The sequence below is a fragment of the Falco peregrinus genome, chromosome Z (genome assembly GCF_023634155.1).
Source record: "Falco peregrinus isolate bFalPer1 chromosome Z, bFalPer1.pri, whole genome shotgun sequence".
NCBI classification, from domain to species: Eukaryota; Metazoa; Chordata; class Aves; order Falconiformes; family Falconidae; genus Falco; species Falco peregrinus.
The window spans coordinates 56727578-56750147 of record NC_073739.1 but is presented as its reverse complement, the minus strand read 5'-3'; the positions used below and the strand labels follow the sequence as shown (position 1 = coordinate 56750147).

The following is a 22570-nucleotide window of genomic DNA, read 5'->3' as shown; positions in this document are numbered from 1 at the left end:
AAATAAGATGCTTAATTAAATTGTTTGGTCTAGTTTATGGTTGTTAGAATATTAGTTTTCTTAATATAAACACAATGAGATTATAGTAATGATTTGCAGTATCTGTGGGTTTTTAAATATTTATACTTCAAGAAGTACAAGATCCTTGATATTCCTTTGTGTAGGAGCAAAAGGCAAGCTACATCATTAAAGCAAGAAGAGAAAAATCACTAGAATTTGACAATTTATTAGACATTGATTTTTTGAAAACAAGAACGGTTTGAAAAGCAAGAATAAAAAAAATGTACAAAGCTCTTGCTTGTGAGAATGAAATCTGTAACACTAAGTGAAACGCTGTATACCAACTTCTATTTCAACTGTTGTACCGAGTACAGTGTGCCTGCTAATTTAAAACTGGTCCTCTCTACTTCATAAGGGAACTTGGGGACTTGTTCCATGAACTAAGATTCAGCATCTTACTCTACCATTTTGCATGACAATGTAAAATTTTACTGCAACTTTAGATTACACACCTATGTCTGTCTTTAGTCAAGACAGTGCAGGATTTCTTCAAATACTTTTTCTGTACCAGAGAACATTTTGTGCATGTTGGACATTAGCAAGAGAAAAGAATACCACAGCAAAAGTCACTATGATGACAGCTCTCTACTACTTCAGAGAAGACTGCCCATAAAAATTTCTCATACTTTCATGACTGTAAATTTTAAGAAGCCTTTAACAGTAGGGAAAAATATATTGACTGTTACCGAAGTAACATTTCGCACTCCTACTTCTTGCATCTTCTTTGCTTTGTTGTAGTCTTCTCATACTGCATGCCACAGAATCCAAACGCTTGATGTGTTTCCTGTCACTTTCAGGCCATGTATAGACTACAAAGTTCTACCAGTACAGTCACACCGATCGGATACTTCATCTGCCTGCTATGCTGGCAGAACTCCTTACTGTAGCATGCAAAGAACAATTTTATTAGTGTACTGGTGTGTATCTGTGCTCAAAAGTTGCTGTATGTAAAGAGTTTTTCTGCTACAGATGATAGGAAGCCATCGCTAGTATTTTATGTGGGGATTTCTGTATGTATGTACAGGTACCAGGGTAAGCAATTTCACTGTACAGAGCTCAAATAAAAACAAGAGAAATGGAACTTAATTTAAGCAGTCTACAACCTTGGTGCTTTTAGAATTTGCCTTTAAATGCTGCAGTTTAGTGTTTCCTCTGTTTTAATACCAAATACTGAGAACCTCTAAAGGAACTATGGGTGAGATAAGAGATATGACTAGACTGAGGAAAGCAAGAAAGACTTTTTTTTTTTCGTCAGCTCCTTAAGGATTCCTCAGGTGTATGGAGCACAGCACTTCCTAGTAAACCTTACAGAATGCCACCTAATAGTATGGTTAATCATATCTAACTGTGAATTGCCATTACCAAGAGCAATCCTTTTCTGGTTTCACATCTTCTTACTGCTTTCTTGTTTGGCTCCGGGATAAGGCAGTTTAGTTAGCTGATCCATCGTAAGAACTCAGGACATGGGTTTATGATCTAATAGTTAGCTATCGCCCACAAAGGATACACTGGCCTTCCTCCTCCCTTAACCTTCTTTTGGATGCCCATTCTGATACGGCCCTGATGCTGCCACTGGTACAGACCCAACTGGTACAGTGAAGGAGCACAAAAGAAACAAACACCACTTTTCATAGATCAGAAAAAAGGGCAGCAGAGAGTCGGGAAAGGCAGGCTATCCTTTTGATAATACTGCATCAGTTGACTGGGAAATCTCATGAGCACACCTCATCTACTAGAGGTTACTAGCTTCATCTTCAGCAGTTTCTTCCTTGCGTGAATAAGGAAGTGTCTACTTTTCTTTAACTGAACCGTGTGCATCCAGGAAGAAAAGTGAAACTCATACTGCCCCCAGTTGCCTATTCCCTCCTCTTTACAACTGCCCTAGCACTCCTTGCTCTCTTTGCTAAACAACTTCAGCACACGAAGTGTGTGAACAGAAAATACTCCTCCTCACCTCCAATTTTACTTTTCCACTTATCTAGCATACTGAAGCACACATCGGGCATCAAAAAAAACAAAGGACATGGAACACAGTAACCAGAATTTGTAATGGGTTTTGTTTGTTGTGGAAATTCAGTCTCCCATTGTTTTCTGTGAAAACTAAGAAGGCCTTCTCGTTCACCATGATGTGAAATGAGAAAAATGCTGAAATCCTTTAAAAAAACAGAAAAGAGTGTACAAATCTACTCTACTACTAGTATTAAAGCAAAATTTGTATTTTGGTAAAGAAAGGCATGCAAACTCTGGCTCATTTAACTTTACAAGGTCAAAAACCTTCTGTTGCACGCGTTTCAAGTGGAAAAAAACCCTCCGTTTCAGATTACCATTTATAAAGCAAGAATTTTAAACAAGTGACTAAACTAGAATTTATACCAGAAACTCATGCAAATTTGAACCAGTATGTGCATGTGTCTATTCCATCCATGCACTTATACAATGGATATTATTCTAATAAGAGACAGTGAGATTTCACCATACCTTGTTCCAGATAAACTGTCAAAAGCATGCAGGTCCAATACATTAGAGAGATCAACTCTAAACAGGGGGGAGAAAGAAATCTTTGTATTTTTGCTATATTTAAATATATTGTGAATACTTATTTTTAAAATAATTTTAAAATAATTGAAACTTGTGTTTGTTTTCCTGTCTATCATACTAATGCAATCAATCCTTAGCCTTATTTTCGGATGTTGGTAGTTGGTATTGTCCCCTACAAGGAAATGCAGCATTTATTTACACAGTAATAAGCACAGAAACAAAATTTTTAACAATACAGTAAAATACAAGGTATTTCCAAGAAAGATGATAAAAACCCTCACACCGAATGCCTGAATAGTAACTGATTTTCCCTAAATGGGAAAAGGAACCCTGAAGTTCTTCCCAGCAATTATCCTGCATCCTTAATATAGGGCCTCTCAACACACACACACACACAGAGCAGAATATATACAGCTTATACTGACACACTGTTAGAAAACAAAACTGAAATACGCAATAAGGCAAGTGCTACTATGAAGAATTTCAGCTCTAACATCTGAAACAGGCAAATTAAAAACATAATATGGAACAGAAAGCCCTGATAATATTTACTTGTAAGAACAGCTACCTATAAACTTGTGTAGGAAACCTTTTTTATAAAAGCAATATAGACTATAGGTTTCACTAATAACAACAACTGATAGCTTTCTAATTATTAATAGCAATTATTAATATGTGGGTAAATACAAAGAACATACGAGACACCAAAAAACCCCAACAAATAGGAAGGCAGACCTCTGCACTGTAGCCAGTATTATTAAACTTTTACACCCAACAGCAGCTTTACAAAGCAGTTTCTAATATGGAAGGTATTGATGTAAAACATCAATAATAATAAATTATATTTATATATATAAACATATTATAAATTTATATAAAAAATATATAATAAAAAACATAAATAATCCCCTCTAGAGTTCATTACCACATCAGTGCTGTTATTTTTCAGAACACTGCTGAGAACAAACCATATAGAAACACTCAAGAAAGTGCTATATTGGTCCCTTTTAAATGTGGGCTTTTGAAGGACAAAATTCCCTAATTAAAGGAGGTATGTTCTCAATTAACATGTTAATAAATTAATTTTGTGTCTATTTCTCTTTTGGAATGTTTGATCATGGGAAAGACAGTATGTGTTGCTCTCTAACAAGTATTTATTATAACACAAGAGTTGTCATTAAGGACTGGACCTAAGGTCCACTTAATCTTAATATCCAAAATCTAATGCTGGCTGGCATCAGACACCAGACAATGACACAGATGTGGATAATACACTTCACATATTGGATATCTTCCAATGGACATGAACAATTAGAACAATTGGATGTTCTAATGGACATTAGAACTGATGCTGATTTAAGACACAAAACATTAAGTTTAATATCCTCTTCAAATCTGCTAGCCATGCTGGATACCATGATAACCTTTACAGAAACCTTAGGGCTTTGTTTTTCCATCTTACAAAAATCTTGGCCTCAAACTTGAATTCATTTCCTAGGGCAATCAGACACACATATGCAATTTATGAGCAATTTACCTTTATCAATAATGTCTGCCTCTTTTCCCTCTTCAAAGCATTTCATCCACCATTTCTGTACTCTGCCTTGCAAGTAAAAAAACAAGGAACTCCTGACCTGCTTTCTCAGGAGCACTGTTTGTTCTCAGCAAAATCATGTCGCCACTTCTTTGATTTCGGCTGGAGCAATCTGTTATAAATCTTTTTCTTGTGTTTTCCTAAGCCCTGATCATCCTTCATGATTTCTTTCCCTATTCTGTGGCACAAGTGAAGTTCCCATACATATATATATATATATACACACACATATATATATACACACACACACACATATATATAACATAAATCCCAGAATAGTAAAACTTTGTTTTCAAGAGTTTACTAAACAGGAAGAAAGGGAAACGCTACAATTGTATCTCTGCAACTCCATCCGTCTGCATTATTTGTTGTTCTTTTGGCATTCAATCACTCATGCTGCACTTCAAGTACATACACTACATGAAGAAACATCACACTTCAAAGATGTCATGAAAACTGTAAACAGAGGCCTCAAAAATAAGATAGCCAAATTTGGATATTGTAACATTAGCTATGAGCAAATACCCAAGATATAACATCAGAATAAAATCCTGATTAAATTTTACCTGGAATCATCAAAGCGTTCTCACCTCCATTTACAGATGGAGAAAAATTTACCCAAAAATACAAGTAAATTTATCCTAATACAACCCAACTTTAAGAAATACTAACTTAATAATATTGAATTTTAAAAAAAGGACAAATCAACAAAAGCCTAAATTTTGCAGCAGAATCTAGAGTGACTATTTACATATTAAAACTGAATGCACCAAAAAGCTGGTAAACATTAAAAACCTGATTATAATTGCTCACAAGTTTACCCATACCTGGTCTTTCAAATGTAAGTTCCTAAATTACAGTAACTCCATTGAAGAAAAAAACTTTTTATGTAAGAGACACATGCTGACCTAAAAGGAATGATTTACTGAGGATCAGCAGAAAAAACAATAAATTAATGAATGTATGAATATGAAACACCTCTCAGTAACAGAATTTATGATCTCCTCTAGAATACTGTTTATTCTTGTTCTAATCATTCTTCAGCAGAATTTGCAACTTGACAAGCAAGGAGCATGAAGTTGTCAAAGCTACTTAAACATTTCACCTTGCTCCCTGAACAAAGTAATGAAAACAGTATGAGAACAATCCTTATAAACATAACAGGATAGCCACTAAAGAGAATGCTTTTCATAGTACAACTGCTTAACAGCAGAGCTTAAAACTTCAGCGATCAGACTGCAGACAGAATTTCAAGTAAGCTAAAGCAAATAGAAATCTTAACAAGTTAACATTTCTGGAAATGTAAACTGAGCTGATCTTTAGATAGAAGTCAGACAAGCACCTATCCTCAAAACCCTGGGTTACCAAACGAAAATATGTATTCTACAGCCACTTGCTGGTCTTATCTGATGAGCAAAAAACAGCAAATACTCTTCTCTATGCTTTCCAACTATATTTGAGAATAACTTTAAAAAGTCAAGTATACTTTGTTAAGATTACATCTACTATTTTCCCTTCAGAAGTTACTTAAACCAGGAATCTGTGTTATAGGAACATTTATTACAATATCGCCAAATAATTGATGTAATAGTACACACACTGTTCCTAGTCGTCTGAAAGACGCTGCTCTCCTAATGTCCCTGGGAATACTACATCCGTTTAATCCCTTTTAAAAGAAGAAATGCAAATCAAATTTCAACGAAAAATGGTAAAAACAATGTAAAAAAGCAAACAAAAAAAATTACTGTTCCTTCTCATAAACTTCCTTGCACTCCTTTCAAAGTAATGTTGTAGTAACAGCTTATTTGCATCAGCCATTGTAGAGTAAGAAAAATCTTTAAGCTGACTCAACAGAAAGAAAACATAGTGCACGCAACTCATTAGTTACTCATTAGATCTGGTTAATAGGTTATGAAAAACTGTGAATTCCTACCTAAAATACTCCCTTAAAAATCTGGTACACTTTTTGAATATGCTGAAGCCAATTAAACTGCACCTGTATTAGCATTTTTCAGGAACCTTCCAAGTGCTATTACTCCCTAAATGGTGACATAACTATTTTTAATAATTTTAATAATTAAAAGCCACATTTGTATTAAGCTTAGAACAAGATGCAGGTTTTTGGGGGAAAAAAAAAGGAAAGAATGCCAAAGCTTTTGTAAAATCTACTTCTCATGTAAATAAATATTTACAGGTATATTGCAAAGTCCAATAAAACCCATTAGCGATAAGCTCTGTAAACTACATCTTAATGGTGATTTTTTTAAAAAAATTATACACTAGTGTAGGATGTGAACAGTAACAGAAAAAAACCAAGAAAAATACATTTTACTCCTCTAAAAAAATGCCTTTACTTAGATGCTCATGCATGAAATAAATATTTGCATTAACTATTCCTCATTCAATAGTTTTCCTTTAAGCAACCTGATCTACTAGCATACTTAAAATCTGTTACAAAAGAAGCAGGATCTAGTACCTAGTAATAGTGGCCATTTAATACCTTGATCTTTGTGTCTCTAGAATTTTAACAAGTCCATTTATTGACCTAAAATCAAATAGAAAAATAGAAGTTAGATGAAAAAGCAAATGTAATATATTGCCTGAACAAGTTAACAGTATGAAAGCAGTATGAGAAATAGCACTACAACAATAACCCCAATTCTGTTATCAACTTCTCAAACAAATCAACACACATCCCAACAGACTTCATTTTGTGACTTTTTCATCTCCTAAGTAAGGGCTGGGGAACTTTACAGGTTCCAACAAGATACTCCCAGTGAGAAGTGCGTTTTTCTATCCACAACCCTTCGTGATACACTTCTGGGTCTAAGTGTTTTTACTTTTAGAATTCAAACCACTAATAAAGCTGTAAAATACTTCAAAAATTTCATGTTTCATTTTGATTATCATGGTATCAACAGAAAAAGATGGGGCATGTCTTTAATCGCTGATTTGAATCAGACAATTGGTTCTGCACCCATGACAATTTTTTGGGACCTCTTCCATATATCTTTGCATTTACTAGTGAACTCTGGCAGATTATTGTATTTTTTTGCTGGATGCTAATTCTGAAAAATGGGAACATCTGCCCAGAAATCTACGAGCACTTAAGACAAAGGCCTGTCCTTACTAAGTAACATCAAATCTTACACCTAGATAGGCAAACTGCTAAGAATGTGTAAGCACATAAAAGCATTTAAATGCCTTTAGAAAGAGCCAGTGTCTTCTCCCTTCTGAGCTAACGATTTGTGTCAATGTAATCATGAGATCTAATTTCTGTATTAACAAGAAGAAAGTAACTACATTTAAATAAATATATTTGAACCAATACAGTGTTAGTTATGCCAAACATTTCATACCTGACAGATGTTCTGACTTTATTCAATTCTTCCCCTGAAACCAAATCTGTTTTATTGATGATTATAAGATCAGCCAATGCAACCTGCCTATGCATTAAGGACCAAAAAAAAAAAAAAAAAAAAAAAGACAACATGAACAAACAAATACCTTTTCTGTAAGGCCAAAACACTACCTCTTCCACAGCACCAAAACAATAGTATAAGCATTGTTAGTAAAGAAAGGCAAGCATTAATGGAACCAGAATACCACAAGTATGTCTATATGTCTAAAGTACTACCAGCTTCTCCTTGAGGTTCTCTTCTGTGCCACAAGAGAAACCTACCAAACTATAGTACTGCTAGGTTTTGAGTTTGGTTTGTTTTTTTTTAAAAAAGTCACTTAATGCAAAGTGCTTGGTGATTTATGAACTTCACAAGCCCCTACTTCTCCTGCACGCAGTCTTCAAAGTCATACTTGAAGTCTTTTTGCTTTATGAAGACTACCATTGTTACAATTACCCTATATCATTATGGATCCACATCTAGCAAAAAATATTCCTCTACCTCCAGTTCTACTTCAAGCAGCTGATCGATCCTAGCATGAAATTCTTTCTACCTTTTAACACTGATGGTTCCCCTTCACTTAGGTAAAATCCCATCCGACTTAAAATATCTATTAGAAGAGTCAGATCTTGGCAGAAAGGCCAAACAGAGCATGAAGTCACTTTTCTATTTTCTAACTCATTACATCAATCTACCTTGGTCTAAAAGCAAAGCAGAAAAAAGGCTCATAAAAGAAAAAGAAGTCATTTTTAATGACCTTCTATACAGCGCAGTTTCCAAATATATATATATTTATATATTTATTTTAATTTTTATGTATATATATATATTAAAAATAATAATAATTTATACATCCATACCGAGATGCTTCATTGACAAGGCCTTCTGGTTTTTCTTCTGTCAAGTGCTAGACAAAAATTAAAACAATTGGATTATCATATTCAAATGACAGACAGATTCATTTGCAATTAAAGGAAGTCAAACCCAATTCAGCTGAAGTATGTTTTTCACCAAGGTATTGTGAAAGATGGCATCTAAATTTTTTCTGCAAAATTATGGTGAAAAAGTAAATTTATACATTCACCATTACAGAAGCTTATAATTTTTATAAAAGCTCTTCCCTTTTAATGAATTTCATTATTAGAATGCTAAAGAGTTAGAAAACTTTTATATTTTAATCACTTTTCAGATTTACAAAGAAGTAAAAAAGTGACCATGATATAAAGTAATCATAGAAAAACATAACTGAAAAAATGAAAGTACAGTAATTTTACTAAGAAGTGTGATTTCAGCTGTTAAAGACAGATTAGGCTTGCAGTACAAGATTCATACATGTAATTGCATATTGCTTTTCTCTGAAAGATTTGACCAATTCTACTTCTACAGTAAAAACTGTAAAAATTGCTAACTTCTTCTGGGTTTGTACAAATAAACCATTACTCCTTGGCAAGTCTGCCCAACATCAGTGTTTGTGGCCTCTTCAGGCTTCAGTGGGAAGAAGAGTCAGTCAACACTGACAAAAGCAGAAGCTTCTGGTCACGCTGCAAGAGTAGAGTCATCTGCAACTTTGCGCTCCACCTGCCTGCCCAAGCTAACGTCCTCACAGAAAAACTAGTGAAAGAGAAAAAAATGCCTGCATCTGAAGCAGCAGCGTGGAGTTTAGCAACATAAAGTCTTACTTATGACTTTAGTCAGACAAAGTAACTGAGGCAGCAAAGGTTCAGTTACAAGTTATTTTCTGCCCATTCTCCTATGGAGGCAGCAATCACCAGGACAGAAGCATCACAGACACCTGGAGGAAGTAAACCTTTAAAATGATGCTGTAATACTAGGAAGAGCTCACCACTTATGCTTTACATCTCTGGGAAGATCAGAGAGTCCTGTGCATTCCTTCTAAATGCTCTAAATGTACCAGGAATATTATTTTAAAATTTGATTTTAAAGACACAGGAATACTAAACGGGAAATTAGTAAATTAAAAAACCCTAGAAAACTATTTTTTCTTCAAGTAGAATTACCAGGCTTCTAACATTATTTGACCTGAAAAACAAAAATATATTGCATAATGTCAGTCTGTCACCTTAAAAAAAAGAAAAGGGGGGGGCGGGGGGGGAAGAGGAAAACCCAAAATTATTTCCTGATTGTGCACAACCTAAGCGGGGTAAAACAACATGATGACTTGGAGGGAACCTTTTCATTGACCCTTCCTTTGTAAACCTGTGTGTCTTGATTCTATTGAATTAAATGTTGTCAGATTTGTTGCCCTGAAAAGAACAATGTCAGTAGTCCATCTGCCAAGTCCTGAAAATAGAGAACTGTCACTTCAAGCTAACCAACTATTTACCCTTGATTAACAAAAAAAATGAGTATTTCGCATTGCTGGGTGACAAATCCGTTAGAGTTACAACTCATGATATCAACTACCACTTCAGTTTCAATTTGCCTGACTGGTCACAGAGTACTGTTTTTCAGCTTGTGATGGGTTGGTTCTTTGAAGAAGAACTGCTGTCTATCACCTCAATGTCATTACCTGTATGGCTTTCAAAATTCTTTGAATCACAAGCAGCTGTTGAGGTCAAGCTTTGCAACCAGAGGAATTGCACAAGTTAGCAAGTCCTCTATATAAAGCAAAAATAGTTTAGTTGCACATAAATGAGGAAGATTGACGTTTCTATTATTCTAAGTGGGTGTCAGTGTTGTACAGGCTTACTGATTAAATAATGTAAGAGTTTTCAGTAAGCTGTCATAACAGGTAGAAAAGCTGAATGTTTCAAAATGTTTTTGTGTTGTTTCTGACATACTACATGAAAGTTCTAATATTAAAAGTATATTTTTTAAACAACAATGTAGTGCTGCTGTGTGCAACACTACTGGATTAAATCCAATAAATCAGTGCTGCATGAAGCAACAGATAAACAGAAAAATATTTTTGCAAATAATAAAACGCATCTGAATTAGTATGAGGGCACTCAGCTGAAAAGGGGGCTGACTTAAGACATGCTGTGGCTCCTTGTGATAGCTGTGCTGATTTAAAGTCAGCTCCTGCTTAAAAGGGCAAATGGGCTCTCAGTCCCTTCCCCTGGTTCTCCTACCAACTCCTCTGGAAAACTCCTTGCAAAACACGATGGCCTAACTCTCCAAACTGGCTTGCTATGAGAATGGATCAGTTCTGTCCTGGAGCAACACAAACTGATGGGAGGACAGGACTGTCCCCTTCCAGTAAATCAGCTATTAGTACAGCTCAACTGAAATGAGAAACCCAAATGGTCCAAACAAAATCTTATAAAGAAGCAGTCAGTTCCTTATTTTTTAACCACTATTCCCCAGTTCTCTCAGCTTTTTGCAGCCATTGTAAAATACAGAGCTATTAAAAACACTTCCATAGCATGATGGGATATTCATACCATCCCTTCTTAAGATCACTTTTATTTTGAATCCTGCAAAATCAGTATCTAACCAAAGTAGTCACTTCCTAAATTACTAAATTGCAAATAATTATACTTATGACTAGCTATTACAAAAAAAGTTCAACTATTTGGTTTAGTTGCAATTTCTGCTGTTACCAAAACTCATTGTTCTATAGGTCTGTTATGACATTATGCTTCATATGTATTATCATGCTCTTAATATACCTGCTCTTTTTGTCTGCTTCCATATAATGAAGTAATCTCTTAATCTGAAATGCTGCTTGGCTCTCTCATCATTCCTCACCACACCTGCCATCACATTAGCACCCTTCCCAATTTGAGCCCTAACTCACTTGTTATCACACTGCTATCAGAGGTCTGTTTTTACTCCTCCCAAGTAACATGGACCAATGACACTCTGCAAGACAAATTTCTCCACTGTTTTTACAGTAATCTAAATGGATCTGGAATCTAAATCTATCTGGAATACAGCCAAGATTCCTGAGCGAAATGATAGAGTCTATTTCAAAACTAGGAGTCAAGTATCTAGCAACCTGACAACTCAGCAGACATACTGCTGTGTTGGTAAGAATCTCAACTGCTATGGACATCAGTACTTCCCTGTTCCCGTTCAAAATACAGTATTCATGTACCACAGCAACTGAAATACATCCTCATCTGCTGTAAGAATTAAAGCTATTATAAAAATGTAATTAATCCACATGAACATTATTGCAACAGCTGTTCTAATGCTGCAGCTTTAAACCAAGTAACAAATCCAGTAACCTACCTGCAAGCCATGCTTTGCATCAACAACAGATACAATACCTAGAAGATAATAAAATAGTATAGAAATCTGCTCAAAGCAACAATTTAACAACTTGTTACTTTTATACTTGTACAGAAGTTTACAATATCATCACATTTACAACTGATTATAATACTTCCAATGTGTCTGAATGTTAGACTTATCACCTAATTATTTTGTTACCCCTATCCATGGTAAAAAAATGTCTACCAAACCCGATGAGAGAAATTCTCACAAGGTAGATGCCTCTCCTCCTTCTTCCAGTACAGCAAATGGCAGAGGTATGCTTTTACAGGTTACTGAAACAAATTAGGGGGGCTGAGGTATGCAGTTATTCTGATTGCAAGTGACCAGGAATCTGCAAATCTCTGCCAGAAACTTATGAAGCTATTTCCTATTCAACGGAATGTATCCTTGTTAAGATGAGTATTTCATAGACTGACCAAAGTATTAGGACTTTATTAAAAAAAAAAAAAATAATCAACATTCAACGTGCTCTTTAACTACATACACATAGTGATGTTTTGTATCACAGTAAACGCCGATTTTTCTTGGAACACAGCAAATACTAGAGCTAACATGAGTACAGTAGGCAAAGAAGGCAAAAAAACAAAAAACAAAAGGCAGAGGAGTCCAGACGTTGACAAATTAGGAGTTCAGGAATAATGACACCATTTAAGAAACACTACAGGGGAGGTGACACGACGGACACACGACGACCTGTACTATTACTCCTAAATAATCTTTTGTAACATCTAATTAATGAGGTTTTTCTCCCCCTTACACCACAACCAAGATCTCTCCATATCTGATCCCTTAGCAAAGCATTACACAACTTTTGTTGGATTCAGCAAACTGAAACAGCTCACCAAATATATCAACAAGCATCAGAATAAGCACATGGATCTCCCATCAGCAAATGTGGGGATGTGAAAACCAAGATCATGCATTTCAAACATCTTTTGAAACCTTGCCTTAAATGATAACAATATGTTACACTAAATCCAGATACAGAATGCCAACACATTAGAAAACAAGCTTGCACTTCTTACCATCAAGATAGATGTCACTTCCCAGCTCAGAATCAACCCAGAACATGGAGGCCACAGCTCCTAAGGAGTGCAGTACCTTTAGTTGCAAAACTGATAGTTTCCAGTAATTATCTAGTAAATTATTTCCAGTAGATTATTCCCAGTAAACTATCAATATTCAGACATTTCATAGAAGTCTATTTTTAGTGCTGTACTTGAAACTCCTCTCTTCCAAACTCAGAAAGCATCACAGATGTCAAATACCCAACCACATAGTTGACTTAACAACAGCTATCAAAGCATTATACTTGTGTGCACGTCCACAGCTATAACTACAAAAAGCTTTAAAATCCTCACAATTCCAGATGCATGTTAAGATGTCTAAATTACCTTTACTCAGTAATATCAACTATCTGTCATTAGTATAGTCCAAGGCTCCCTCATTTCTAAAAAATTCTGTACTCTTTACAGCCACTGTTTCCAGGTCAGGACACAGAGATTAAAAAAGAAGCAGATAAAAGAAGGAGATAAAATAGTTAAAGAAAAATGGAATTGGGACATTTGAGAGAAAGCAGGTCCCTAGGAGGGACCTTTTCTTCACTGGCTTCTATAAACTCTCATATGCAGTTTCTTACATCATAAAGCAAGAGAATGAATAAAGTCAAAAGTAACTGGATCTAGAAGAGAATGTTTCCCTTAATTATCTCAGGTGTGGTACAGGAAAGCTTCTGGGTTTAGATAATTTTAAGATATATTGAGTTAAGAAGTATCTAAAGCAGCTTCAATTTGTAGATACAGTACTGGAAAGAAAGTTTACAAGGGTAAACCATGCCTGATCAATCTGGGAAGGCCATACCCAGCTTCTTGTGGAAAAAAAATTATTGTATTTGTGGACATGTGGAGAGCACTGTATACTGTTTACATCACCTCTAGTATTTTTTCTCCAACACTGGCTACAAAGATATTCTAGCAACCAAGCTCGGACATTACCAGTCTGAATGAAAAGACAACTTGGTAAAACTGGTTGCACAGTCAAGCTCTAAAGGTTGCAGTTAATGGGTCATACCCTGTCTGGAAGCCAGCAGTATGTACAGGACTACAGTGGTTTACTCTGGGACCTGTCGTGTTCAATGTCTCCACCAGGAAACCAGGAGGGGATGGAAGACATGACTGTCAAGTTTGCAGAGAACATCAGAAAGGAACAGTTAATATATCTAAGGGCAGAGCTATCTTTCAGAGGGATCTGGACAGATGAGGAATGGCCAAGCAGAACCTAATGAAATTCAGCAGGGAAGAATGCTGAGTAATACACTTAAGAACAAAGAGCCTCTGGCAATGACACTGGCTGGGGAGCAGGTCTACAGAGATGGCCCTGGGGGTCTGGTAGGCAGCAAGCTGAGGGAGGTTATTTTCCTCTATTTAGCACCTTCAAGCCCACACCTGGCTAGCACTTCCAGCATGGGGATCCTCCATACGGGAAAGACATCAGCACAGGACAACAAGACAGTTGAGTCTGAAGCACAGGCCCTATAATGAGAAATGTGGGAGAACTGCATTTGTTCAGCTTGGAGAAGGGACAGTTTCTGTGGAACCTAACAACAGCCTCTCTGCTACCTACAGGTGAGTCACTGAGAAGATGGAGCCAGGCTGTGGCAGAAGGATGGGAGACAACTGTAGTATGATGAAGTAAGAAAGGTTCAGACCACATGTATCAGAAAAATTACTTATCACCATGAAAAGGTAAGCACAGAACAGGTTACCTGGACAGGTGTGTCATGTTTATCCTAACAGGATGGAGATATATAACTGGATATCCCAAAGACCCTGGTCCTATGTTATAGCTGACCCTGCTTTGGGCAGGAGTTTGGACTAAAGACCTCTTAACATCCCTTCCAAACTGAATTATTCTATGTTTATATGATTCTAGTATTTTTTAAATGCTAGGTCTCCTTATCCACTGAATTTCCATCCAGATTAGGTGCTTCTGAAATAATGAAACATGTAGTACTCTCTCTTCTTTGTGTAGTCATTTGTATTTCCTCAGGATGTAAAATGGAACATACTAAACTGATGAGTCGAGCAAAAAAAAATCAGCAAGTATTTGGACAACTGAGACCACATTCTATCAGGGACTTGGAATCTGTGACCTGACACCTGTGTACTACACATAGCCTAGGAGCATGCTACTACCATCTTCTGCTAGAACAGCCCTGTAAAACAGATTCTAGCAACTGCAGGATGTGCTGTATAAAAAAAATAAATCAGTAACTAAACTCACTTTTAACCCCTAAAACTGTCCACCTGAAGTGACAAGATGCAGTCCTCCAAACATCACTCTGTATCAAAACCAAATACCACCAAAAAAAAAAAAAAAAATGTCAGTTGTTACATCCTACATGAGTAAGCACTGTGAACAAGGACCACAACATCTAATGGTTTTCTGGTATCTATTGACTGTTTTTCCAAAAAGCTTAATAGTTTTCCGATTTGACTCACACAGAATTTGTGTGTAACAGAGGCCAAATCAATGTCCTATGAAAACTTAGCTTTGAGCTGGAAACCATCAGTCTCCTAAATGGGAAACTACTAAAGCTTCTGGTAAGAATTTCCTTTACTTTCAATCAACAACACATTTTTCATTGACATGGTTCAAAGAAAAATGTTTTAGATAGCTATTACCAAAATGAGCTCAAGTTTAAACATCTTTTTATAAAAAATATCACTGAAGAGCACAGAAGGATTTTGTGAGATCTATCACTGTTCCGTGCTTACCAGAAGAATGTATTAGTCTTTCTCACAGTATATTTCATGACCTCAGAAAATATAAGGTCTACCACAACCCATGTAACAATACACCAGATGCTAATAATTTATACTTTGGAAGGAGCCAAGTAGAACCGCAAAAGCCTACTGAAAACTCCTAATTTCAGATTATGCTTCTCTTCTCCAAGCCAAGCGTCTTCTCTTGACAGGAATGTATTTTAACTGGATTTCTGTTAAGCTTTAGAATCCATCTAGAGCAAGTTCAAAAAAGAAAAATACCCAATCAAACCATCCCACCCACAACCCTGCTTCTGCACCTTACCCAATTCAGTTTTAGTCTATAGAGTGATCAAAGCAGGTGCATGACAACTCACCACTTTATATTATGGTTTGCACCATGAACTGACTGGTGAGCAAATAAGCACTTCATAAAAACAGAATAATTATCATGGTTATGAAAAGCATGATGTGAACTACCTGGATCTGCCAAACCAGTTGTTTCTAACAATATGTAGTCAAATTTTCCTCTCTTCTGCATCAGGTTCTCAATAGCCTTCACACCATTGTCCCTGTAAGAAGAAACAAACCTGAGAACAGGGAAAACTAGCTAAAATATGCATCTTCTGACGCAGAACACGATATCAGTACCATCAAAGCCCAAGTCTGGACTCACAGTCTACAAAGAAAATTCAGTCATCAAGCTGCTCCTCTAATATTAAGCAAATTGTAGTCTTCTGTTTCATTTTAGTCTGAAAATAGTATTCACCTACTCCTGACAGGGATGGTAAAGGTGATTTAAATTAAGATTTGTTTTCTAACAATAAAAACCCTGTAAAGGACAGTAGGGCTGTGTAAATATGTAACTATTTAGTTTGGCAGTTCAGATTACAAAAAGAAAGGAGGAGTGTGGAGGGGTGTGGGAGAACTGAACTGTGTTCTCCTGCCTTTCCACCCCACCTACAGCAAAGTTACAAGTCATTTACTGAAAACTGAGCTGATGAAGTCGGACTGAAGCAGAAATGTATGACATATTATAAGAAACCAATGTATACAAAACATAGCAGCTATGTCAGCATTCCTTACATCCCAGTTCAACATAATGCAACAGGGTCTTATGTTTTCCACTTACTATCCAAATTTAAGGCATAGGACCTGTTCTTCCAAATTTTCAGGACAAACAAGCCATCATCTTCACTACGAAACTAGCACAAACAATCCACCATTCAAAAAAACAGAATAAAAACATGTCAAAGAACAAAATACATTCCTGCTTTTTAATGCAATCATCAGCTTACAATTTTGAATACTGTGTTTCACTGCGTCACCAAAAGGTTGTTCCTCCATCCTTTCTGAGGTATACAATATTCAATATCAACCAACATATAGAAAAAGAAACACAGACTAAGTATTTAATGTGGAAATTAGGAAACCTGAGTCCTAGTTCCAGCCTCCCTGAATCTTTAGCTCTCTCTATAAAAGCATGTAATACTAACAGAAGGAGGAGAGCTACCTACCCTACAATACCCTGATGGCGTATAAATTGGTATTTAGATTATTTTTATGAAAGGCACCAAGTCCAATTCCTGCAAAGCAGCAAAAGGAAATAAACTTCTACTTCCAAAATTTCAATTCTTGTTTTATCTGACAAAAAAAAAGTCTCAATCAATAATACTACCATTCAGTTTTAGGAATCAAACCCTGGATGTCATCTGTCCTCTATTTCCCCAAAACCCACTGTAAGAACCTATTCAGTAGTCTCCTTCCTTACTTTACTGAACAGCACAGGCAGCCATTTCTGAGCTCCAGCCATTCTTCATAGAGTTCTCCCCCTTGACTGATTGCCAGGGATTTCTCCAAGGCACTTCCTGGAAATATAAGTAGTACTGTAATTTTAATCTATGAATTCGTACGACAATGCCTGCAAAAGAGATATGAAATTCAAGTTGGTCTCAGAATCCAGGAGTAAAAATGTTTCTGACGTTCTTCAGAAATTAGTATTTTCGATTTTATGAGAAATTTAAAAGCCAAAGTCAAGTTGGTCCAACAAAGACCAAAAACCAGACGACAGAAGTACTGCATAAGTGCCACTACTTTTCTAAAGGAAAGGGAAGGCAGCCTTTACCTCTATATCAAATAAAGGCTCTGTCTATACATTTTATTTCAGGCTCCATGACCAGAAAAACGGTCATCTTTGCTGATGAAAATAAGCAAAATACCACCACCACCACAGTGCAAACTATAAACAACACTGACTATGGTACAGATACGAAGTTATAGCCATAAAGTTAAAAATCCTGAGAAAGAAAGCAAAGAGTTCAAAGAACTACAGACACCAAGCAGACATCTCCCCACTTTCTCAGTCTAGGATAATTTGTGATCTGTAAGTGGCTGAGAGGAAAGGAAAGAAAAGAAAATATTATCTACCAACACATTATTTTAATTTCCACTTGCTTGAAACTGAGTAGGACAACTGGAGGTACAGCACTTCCAACAGGGCGATACGTTCATTGACTCTGAGGGACCGAATTTATGTACAAAACAGATTAATGCATAGCATTATTTTATGAACACCAGCCAAAAGACTTTCTGCCCCTCTGAAGACTGAGGTACATCCATGATTTCAGTAATTGATTTAAAACTACTATGTTTTTGATTTCCAGCAATTTTATATATTTGTCATTGTACAGCTAAAAAAAAAAAGTTTATGCGGGTTTACATACCTTCTCCAAACTCATTCAGAATAACTGCTATTCTTTTATCATGCTGTTCTGTCAGTATGTAATTTAAAAGAGTTGTTTTCCCAGCTCCTAGAACACAGACAACATTTCTATTAAAATGTTTTTAAAAAGCTTGAATTTTCAAATAAAAAGGAAATACTGTCACACACATGCATGCTTTGAACAAATCTGATCTCTTTTGAAATACAAGTTTTCATTCCTGTATCCTGGTGTTCTACTGTAACACCGTAAAAATTAATTTGTAGAGACACTTGACCCCACGGAACTATCAGCACTTTAAGTCTCAGCTTTACAAGACCCTAGTTTTCCATCCACCAAGTGTCGGTGCTTGATAAACTTTCAAGTCCCCTACTAGCTGGGCAGTCTTTTCCTAGAAAACGCCATTTTTTTTTCTCTTAATAAAAGGCGCACTTATTCTTCTCCCTCCCACTGTTTTTTCTGACCAGCCCTTTTGTCATCAATAATCACTGATGTACTATTAACTGCCATTAGACAAGGCACTGTTAAGCAAGGCATTTGAAAAACCTCTAATACCACACTACTAACATGCACAAAATCACAGCCAAGTGAAGTCGGTACGCAACCTTCCTTCCCTGCCTTCAGGGTTTTCTGAGAGTACAATGCACTACAACTGCTACAACTTGGCAATGCAAAATGTAACCTCCTCTTCACCATACCTAACTATACCTGAAGCTCCCAATAACTGCGCAGGTTTAAGAGAGGAAGCTAAGAGCTAAGCCTCACATTCTTAAGATTGCAACTCAGTCTGCACTTAATCGAGACAAATACATTGCACTATTCTGACGTGAAAAGGCAAAAAGTGTTTTGTCAAACGTGACTGGAACAAACCGGACCCTGTGAACAGGCTGATAAAACCAGCAACAGGAGCTTGTGCAGCTGTTCAAAGCTGGTCTGCAAACCTAACCGGAACCGTCCTTAACAGGCGCGGCGTGAGGTCCCTGCGCGGAGAACGCGGTGCAGCGCTGAACGAGCGGCGCTCCCGCCCGCCCTGCCGCCAGGGCCTCGCGCAGCCACCCGGCTGCGGGCACGGCGGCTGCCGCCCGCCCTGCCGGGGCACCTCCCCGCCCGCCCTGCCGCCCAGGGCTGCCCCGCTGCCCAGCTCTCACTCGGGGGCCTCCCGACGCCCACGAACCGAAGCCCGCAGGCCCGCCGCACAGCACCGGCAGCCGCCGGCGGGGAAGCGGGGCGGGCCGCTCCTCACCCAAGTATCCCGTGATGATCGTCACGGGGATCTTCTCGCTGGGGCCGGACTCGGTCTCCTCCGCGCTGCCGGCGTCTATCGGGACCAGGTCGGGGCAGTCTTCGTCCTCCATGAGGGAGCGGGCCCCTGCCGCTCCGCGCAGCCTAGCCAGCCCCGGCTGGGGAGGAGGGAGAGGCGCAGGGCGGGCTATACGGCGATGCCACCCGGGGCAAGGCGCCGCTCGCCCCTCAGCCGCGTTCCCCCCGCCACAGCCACCGTCCCCTTCCCACAGCCCCGCCGCGACCCGCCACTCACCTGCGCCCACCCGACGCCGCCTGGCGCCACGCAGCCCACGTCACGGACCGGCGTCGCCCCCTCGGCGCGTGCGCCCTGGCCCTCAGGGCGGCCTCGGGCCGCGCGCTGCCGCGCAGGCGCAGCAGGAGGGGCGGGGAGGGGAGGGGAGGGGCGGGGAGGGGAGGGGAGGGGCGGGGAGGGGAGGGGAGGGGCGGGGAGGGGAGGGGAGGGGCGGGGAGGGGAGGGGAGGGGCGGGGAGGGGAGGGGAGGGGCGGGGAGGGGAGGGGAGGGGCGGGGGAGGGGAGGGGAGGGGCGGGGAGGGGAGGGGAGGGGCGGGGAGGGGAGGGGAGGGGAGGGGAGGGGAGGGGAGGGGCGGGGCGGGGAGGGCTGGGTGCTGCGTCGGTTAGCGGCCGGCGGCGGGGCAGGCTGAGGGGGGCCGGGGCAGGCTGAGGGGGGCGGTGGCGGGGTGCCGCCCGTCAGCCGCCGCTCCAGGAGGCTGGGTCCTTCTGCCCCGTCTGAGGAAAATAAATGTCGGTTCTGACCCAAGGGGAACGCTAAAGACGTCCCGGTTTGGTCAGCAAACCTTGGGTGGGGGGACGTGCTCTCTTTTATTTATAATCAAATAAAATTAAGCTATAAATTGAATGGCGGCTTTGTCTGTTTTCCACTAGATACATTAAGGAGGCATTTACGTGTGTAAGACCTATCTGCAGTTAATTTCAGCAGGGTTGTAAATGCGCCAGCTTTTTGTGGACCGTAGCTTTAGAAAAGCAGTAATACACCTTCCATTTCTTATGTCAAAACGTGTAAATGTAATAGTAGTGGAGGAGGCATGAGAAGAGATTTGCCTTATGCACACTCCCCAGACCCCAGGTGTGGTTCTTTGCTCTCAGATAAGGTCCAGTAACACCAGTTTGAGGTCAGACTGATGAAGTATGTCGGGCTTTATCTTCTTTGTATGCTTGCCGGCTTGTATGGCAATAAATATACTTAGTATTAATCCCTGAATCATCCTATGTAGGTTAAAACATTTATTTAATACTGAAGATATTCCACTCTAAATACTTTGCCTTTACTTGAGTCATTCTGGTCAAAAGCATGTAAAACTGTGGTCTAAAGAGTGGTCAAGTAACTTACTTAAGCCATTAATTCATCTTGGCCTTGGAGACACAACTTACTTTATTCCAACAGAAATACCTGTGGCTGCATGATTGTTCAGATAGTAAATTTGTGAAAGAAATGCTGTAGTTTCCTTTCATTGTAGTTAAAATAACTCATGCTGTTCTACACTATAAATCTTCAGCCAGCTCTGTGGAGTGTCAGCAGCAGTACAAGCATAAAACTTTAGAGTTTAGCAAGGTCTTAGGCCTAGGTAACTTCAGTAAATAAGGGTAGCTGAACACAAATCAGTTGTGGAGTTTCTTTTGTTGTGGAAGGCAGTAAATCTCATCCATTCATTATAAGGTGTGAGTATAGTCTGTTGATCTGTAAGTTTCAGGACCGATATGTGATAAAATGCATCTTTTTGCATCCTTGTTTCAGCCACTTGGGTCATCCCCTTGAATGACACACCCTGTTTTACAGGGAAAACCTGACCAATTTTTTCAAAGCTCTGTCTGGCAGAGCTCTGAACAATGGTTTATGGTTTTTCTGTCCTGAGGCTGCTCAACATTATTTAGTTCTGTTATTAGGGATTAGCTAAGAAATCTTAACATTTTCACTGCAAGAAAGCTGTGGGGTAAAGGAAGAAAAAAATCAGAAAGGTGTTGGGAACTATCAGCTTATCATCACACAGTGTATAAAAGCCTGTAAAAGTCATCTTTCATAAATTAGACTATTTGTAATACTGAAATTTCATTTACATGACAGTGAGACATCTGGTGCTGGGGAAGAAAAAGGTGATGAAACTAGTGTCCTGGTTCTTTAAGCTGTTCTGCTTTTTATCAGGTCACATGACACTGCTCATTATTTTTCTTTTGAACAAAATTACCTAAAATAAATCCTGTGGTTTCTGTGTTTCCTTTTGGTTTCTTTAAAGATTATATTCAAACATTAGAATTTTGCTCTGAGTATTAACTGTCTTTGTGTTTCTACTGAACTGCGTAAGAAAACCTACTTCGTAAAAGTAAATGCAAAACCTGCATATTCTTTTGTGGCAGCTACAATGAGCAGAGCAAACCTAAATCTGGGTGACACAGCTGGAGTGTTTTATTTTAAGATACTTGTAGACCAAACATACAACATCAGAAAGCAGTAAAGTGTTGACGGATACCAGGAAGTCTTGTTACTTCAGGTGGCTGCAACTGAAATAAGCCTTCCCACATAGTGAAGGTCTCATTGCAAACAAAGCTGTTTGCTTCAGGCTGAGTTGGATGATGAACAAAAATGGAGGAGAGTTGGGGAAGATGATTGTAAGCGCCATGAAAATAGGGAAAAGGATGCACTGAAGAGCATTACAACTTACTGCTTCCTGATACAGTAGGAAGTAGAGCACGATCTGATTGAAACAACAGGAAAAGAAAATCATTGGTCTTTCAATATTCTGTGGAATATGACAGCCTTAAAGGATCATGACTGCTGGAGAAGGAGGTTCCTTTACGGTACTACCAGTCTGTATAGTACAATGTAGTTCAAGCATCACAGAGAAAGGGGTTGTTGCAAAATCATACAGTGGTGCCAGATTTTTTGAATTATAATTAACCTGCAAAACAATGCGGAAACAGAAATTAAGTTCA

General features: G+C 38.5%; 1 protein-coding gene across 7 annotated transcripts in view; it reads right to left on the bottom strand.

Moving 5' to 3' along the window:
• ZNG1A (Zn regulated GTPase metalloprotein activator 1A) overlaps positions 1–19956 on the bottom strand; it is a 29047-nt gene extending 9091 nt beyond the window's left edge. For 2 of the 7 annotated variants that reach the window (XR_008744776.1, XM_055790781.1), the window contains exons 1-10: positions 19563–19840; positions 18323–18409; positions 17371–17467; positions 16080–16171; positions 12861–12920; positions 11791–11828; positions 8454–8500; positions 7552–7638; positions 6693–6737; positions 2539–2595 (exon numbers count right to left, since the gene is read on the bottom strand). Coding sequence is in view for 6 of the 7 variants with exons in the window: in XM_055790781.1 (XP_055646756.1) it covers positions 2539–2595; positions 6693–6737; positions 7552–7638; positions 8454–8500; positions 11791–11828; positions 12861–12920; positions 16080–16171; positions 17371–17467; positions 18323–18409; positions 19563–19674 (722 nt within the window). In the remaining variant the exon portion in view is untranslated. The other 5 variants (XM_055790778.1, XM_055790780.1, XM_055790779.1 and 2 more) reach the window with 5 other exon arrangements.
• Between the last annotated feature and the right edge of the window lie 2614 nt (positions 19957–22570).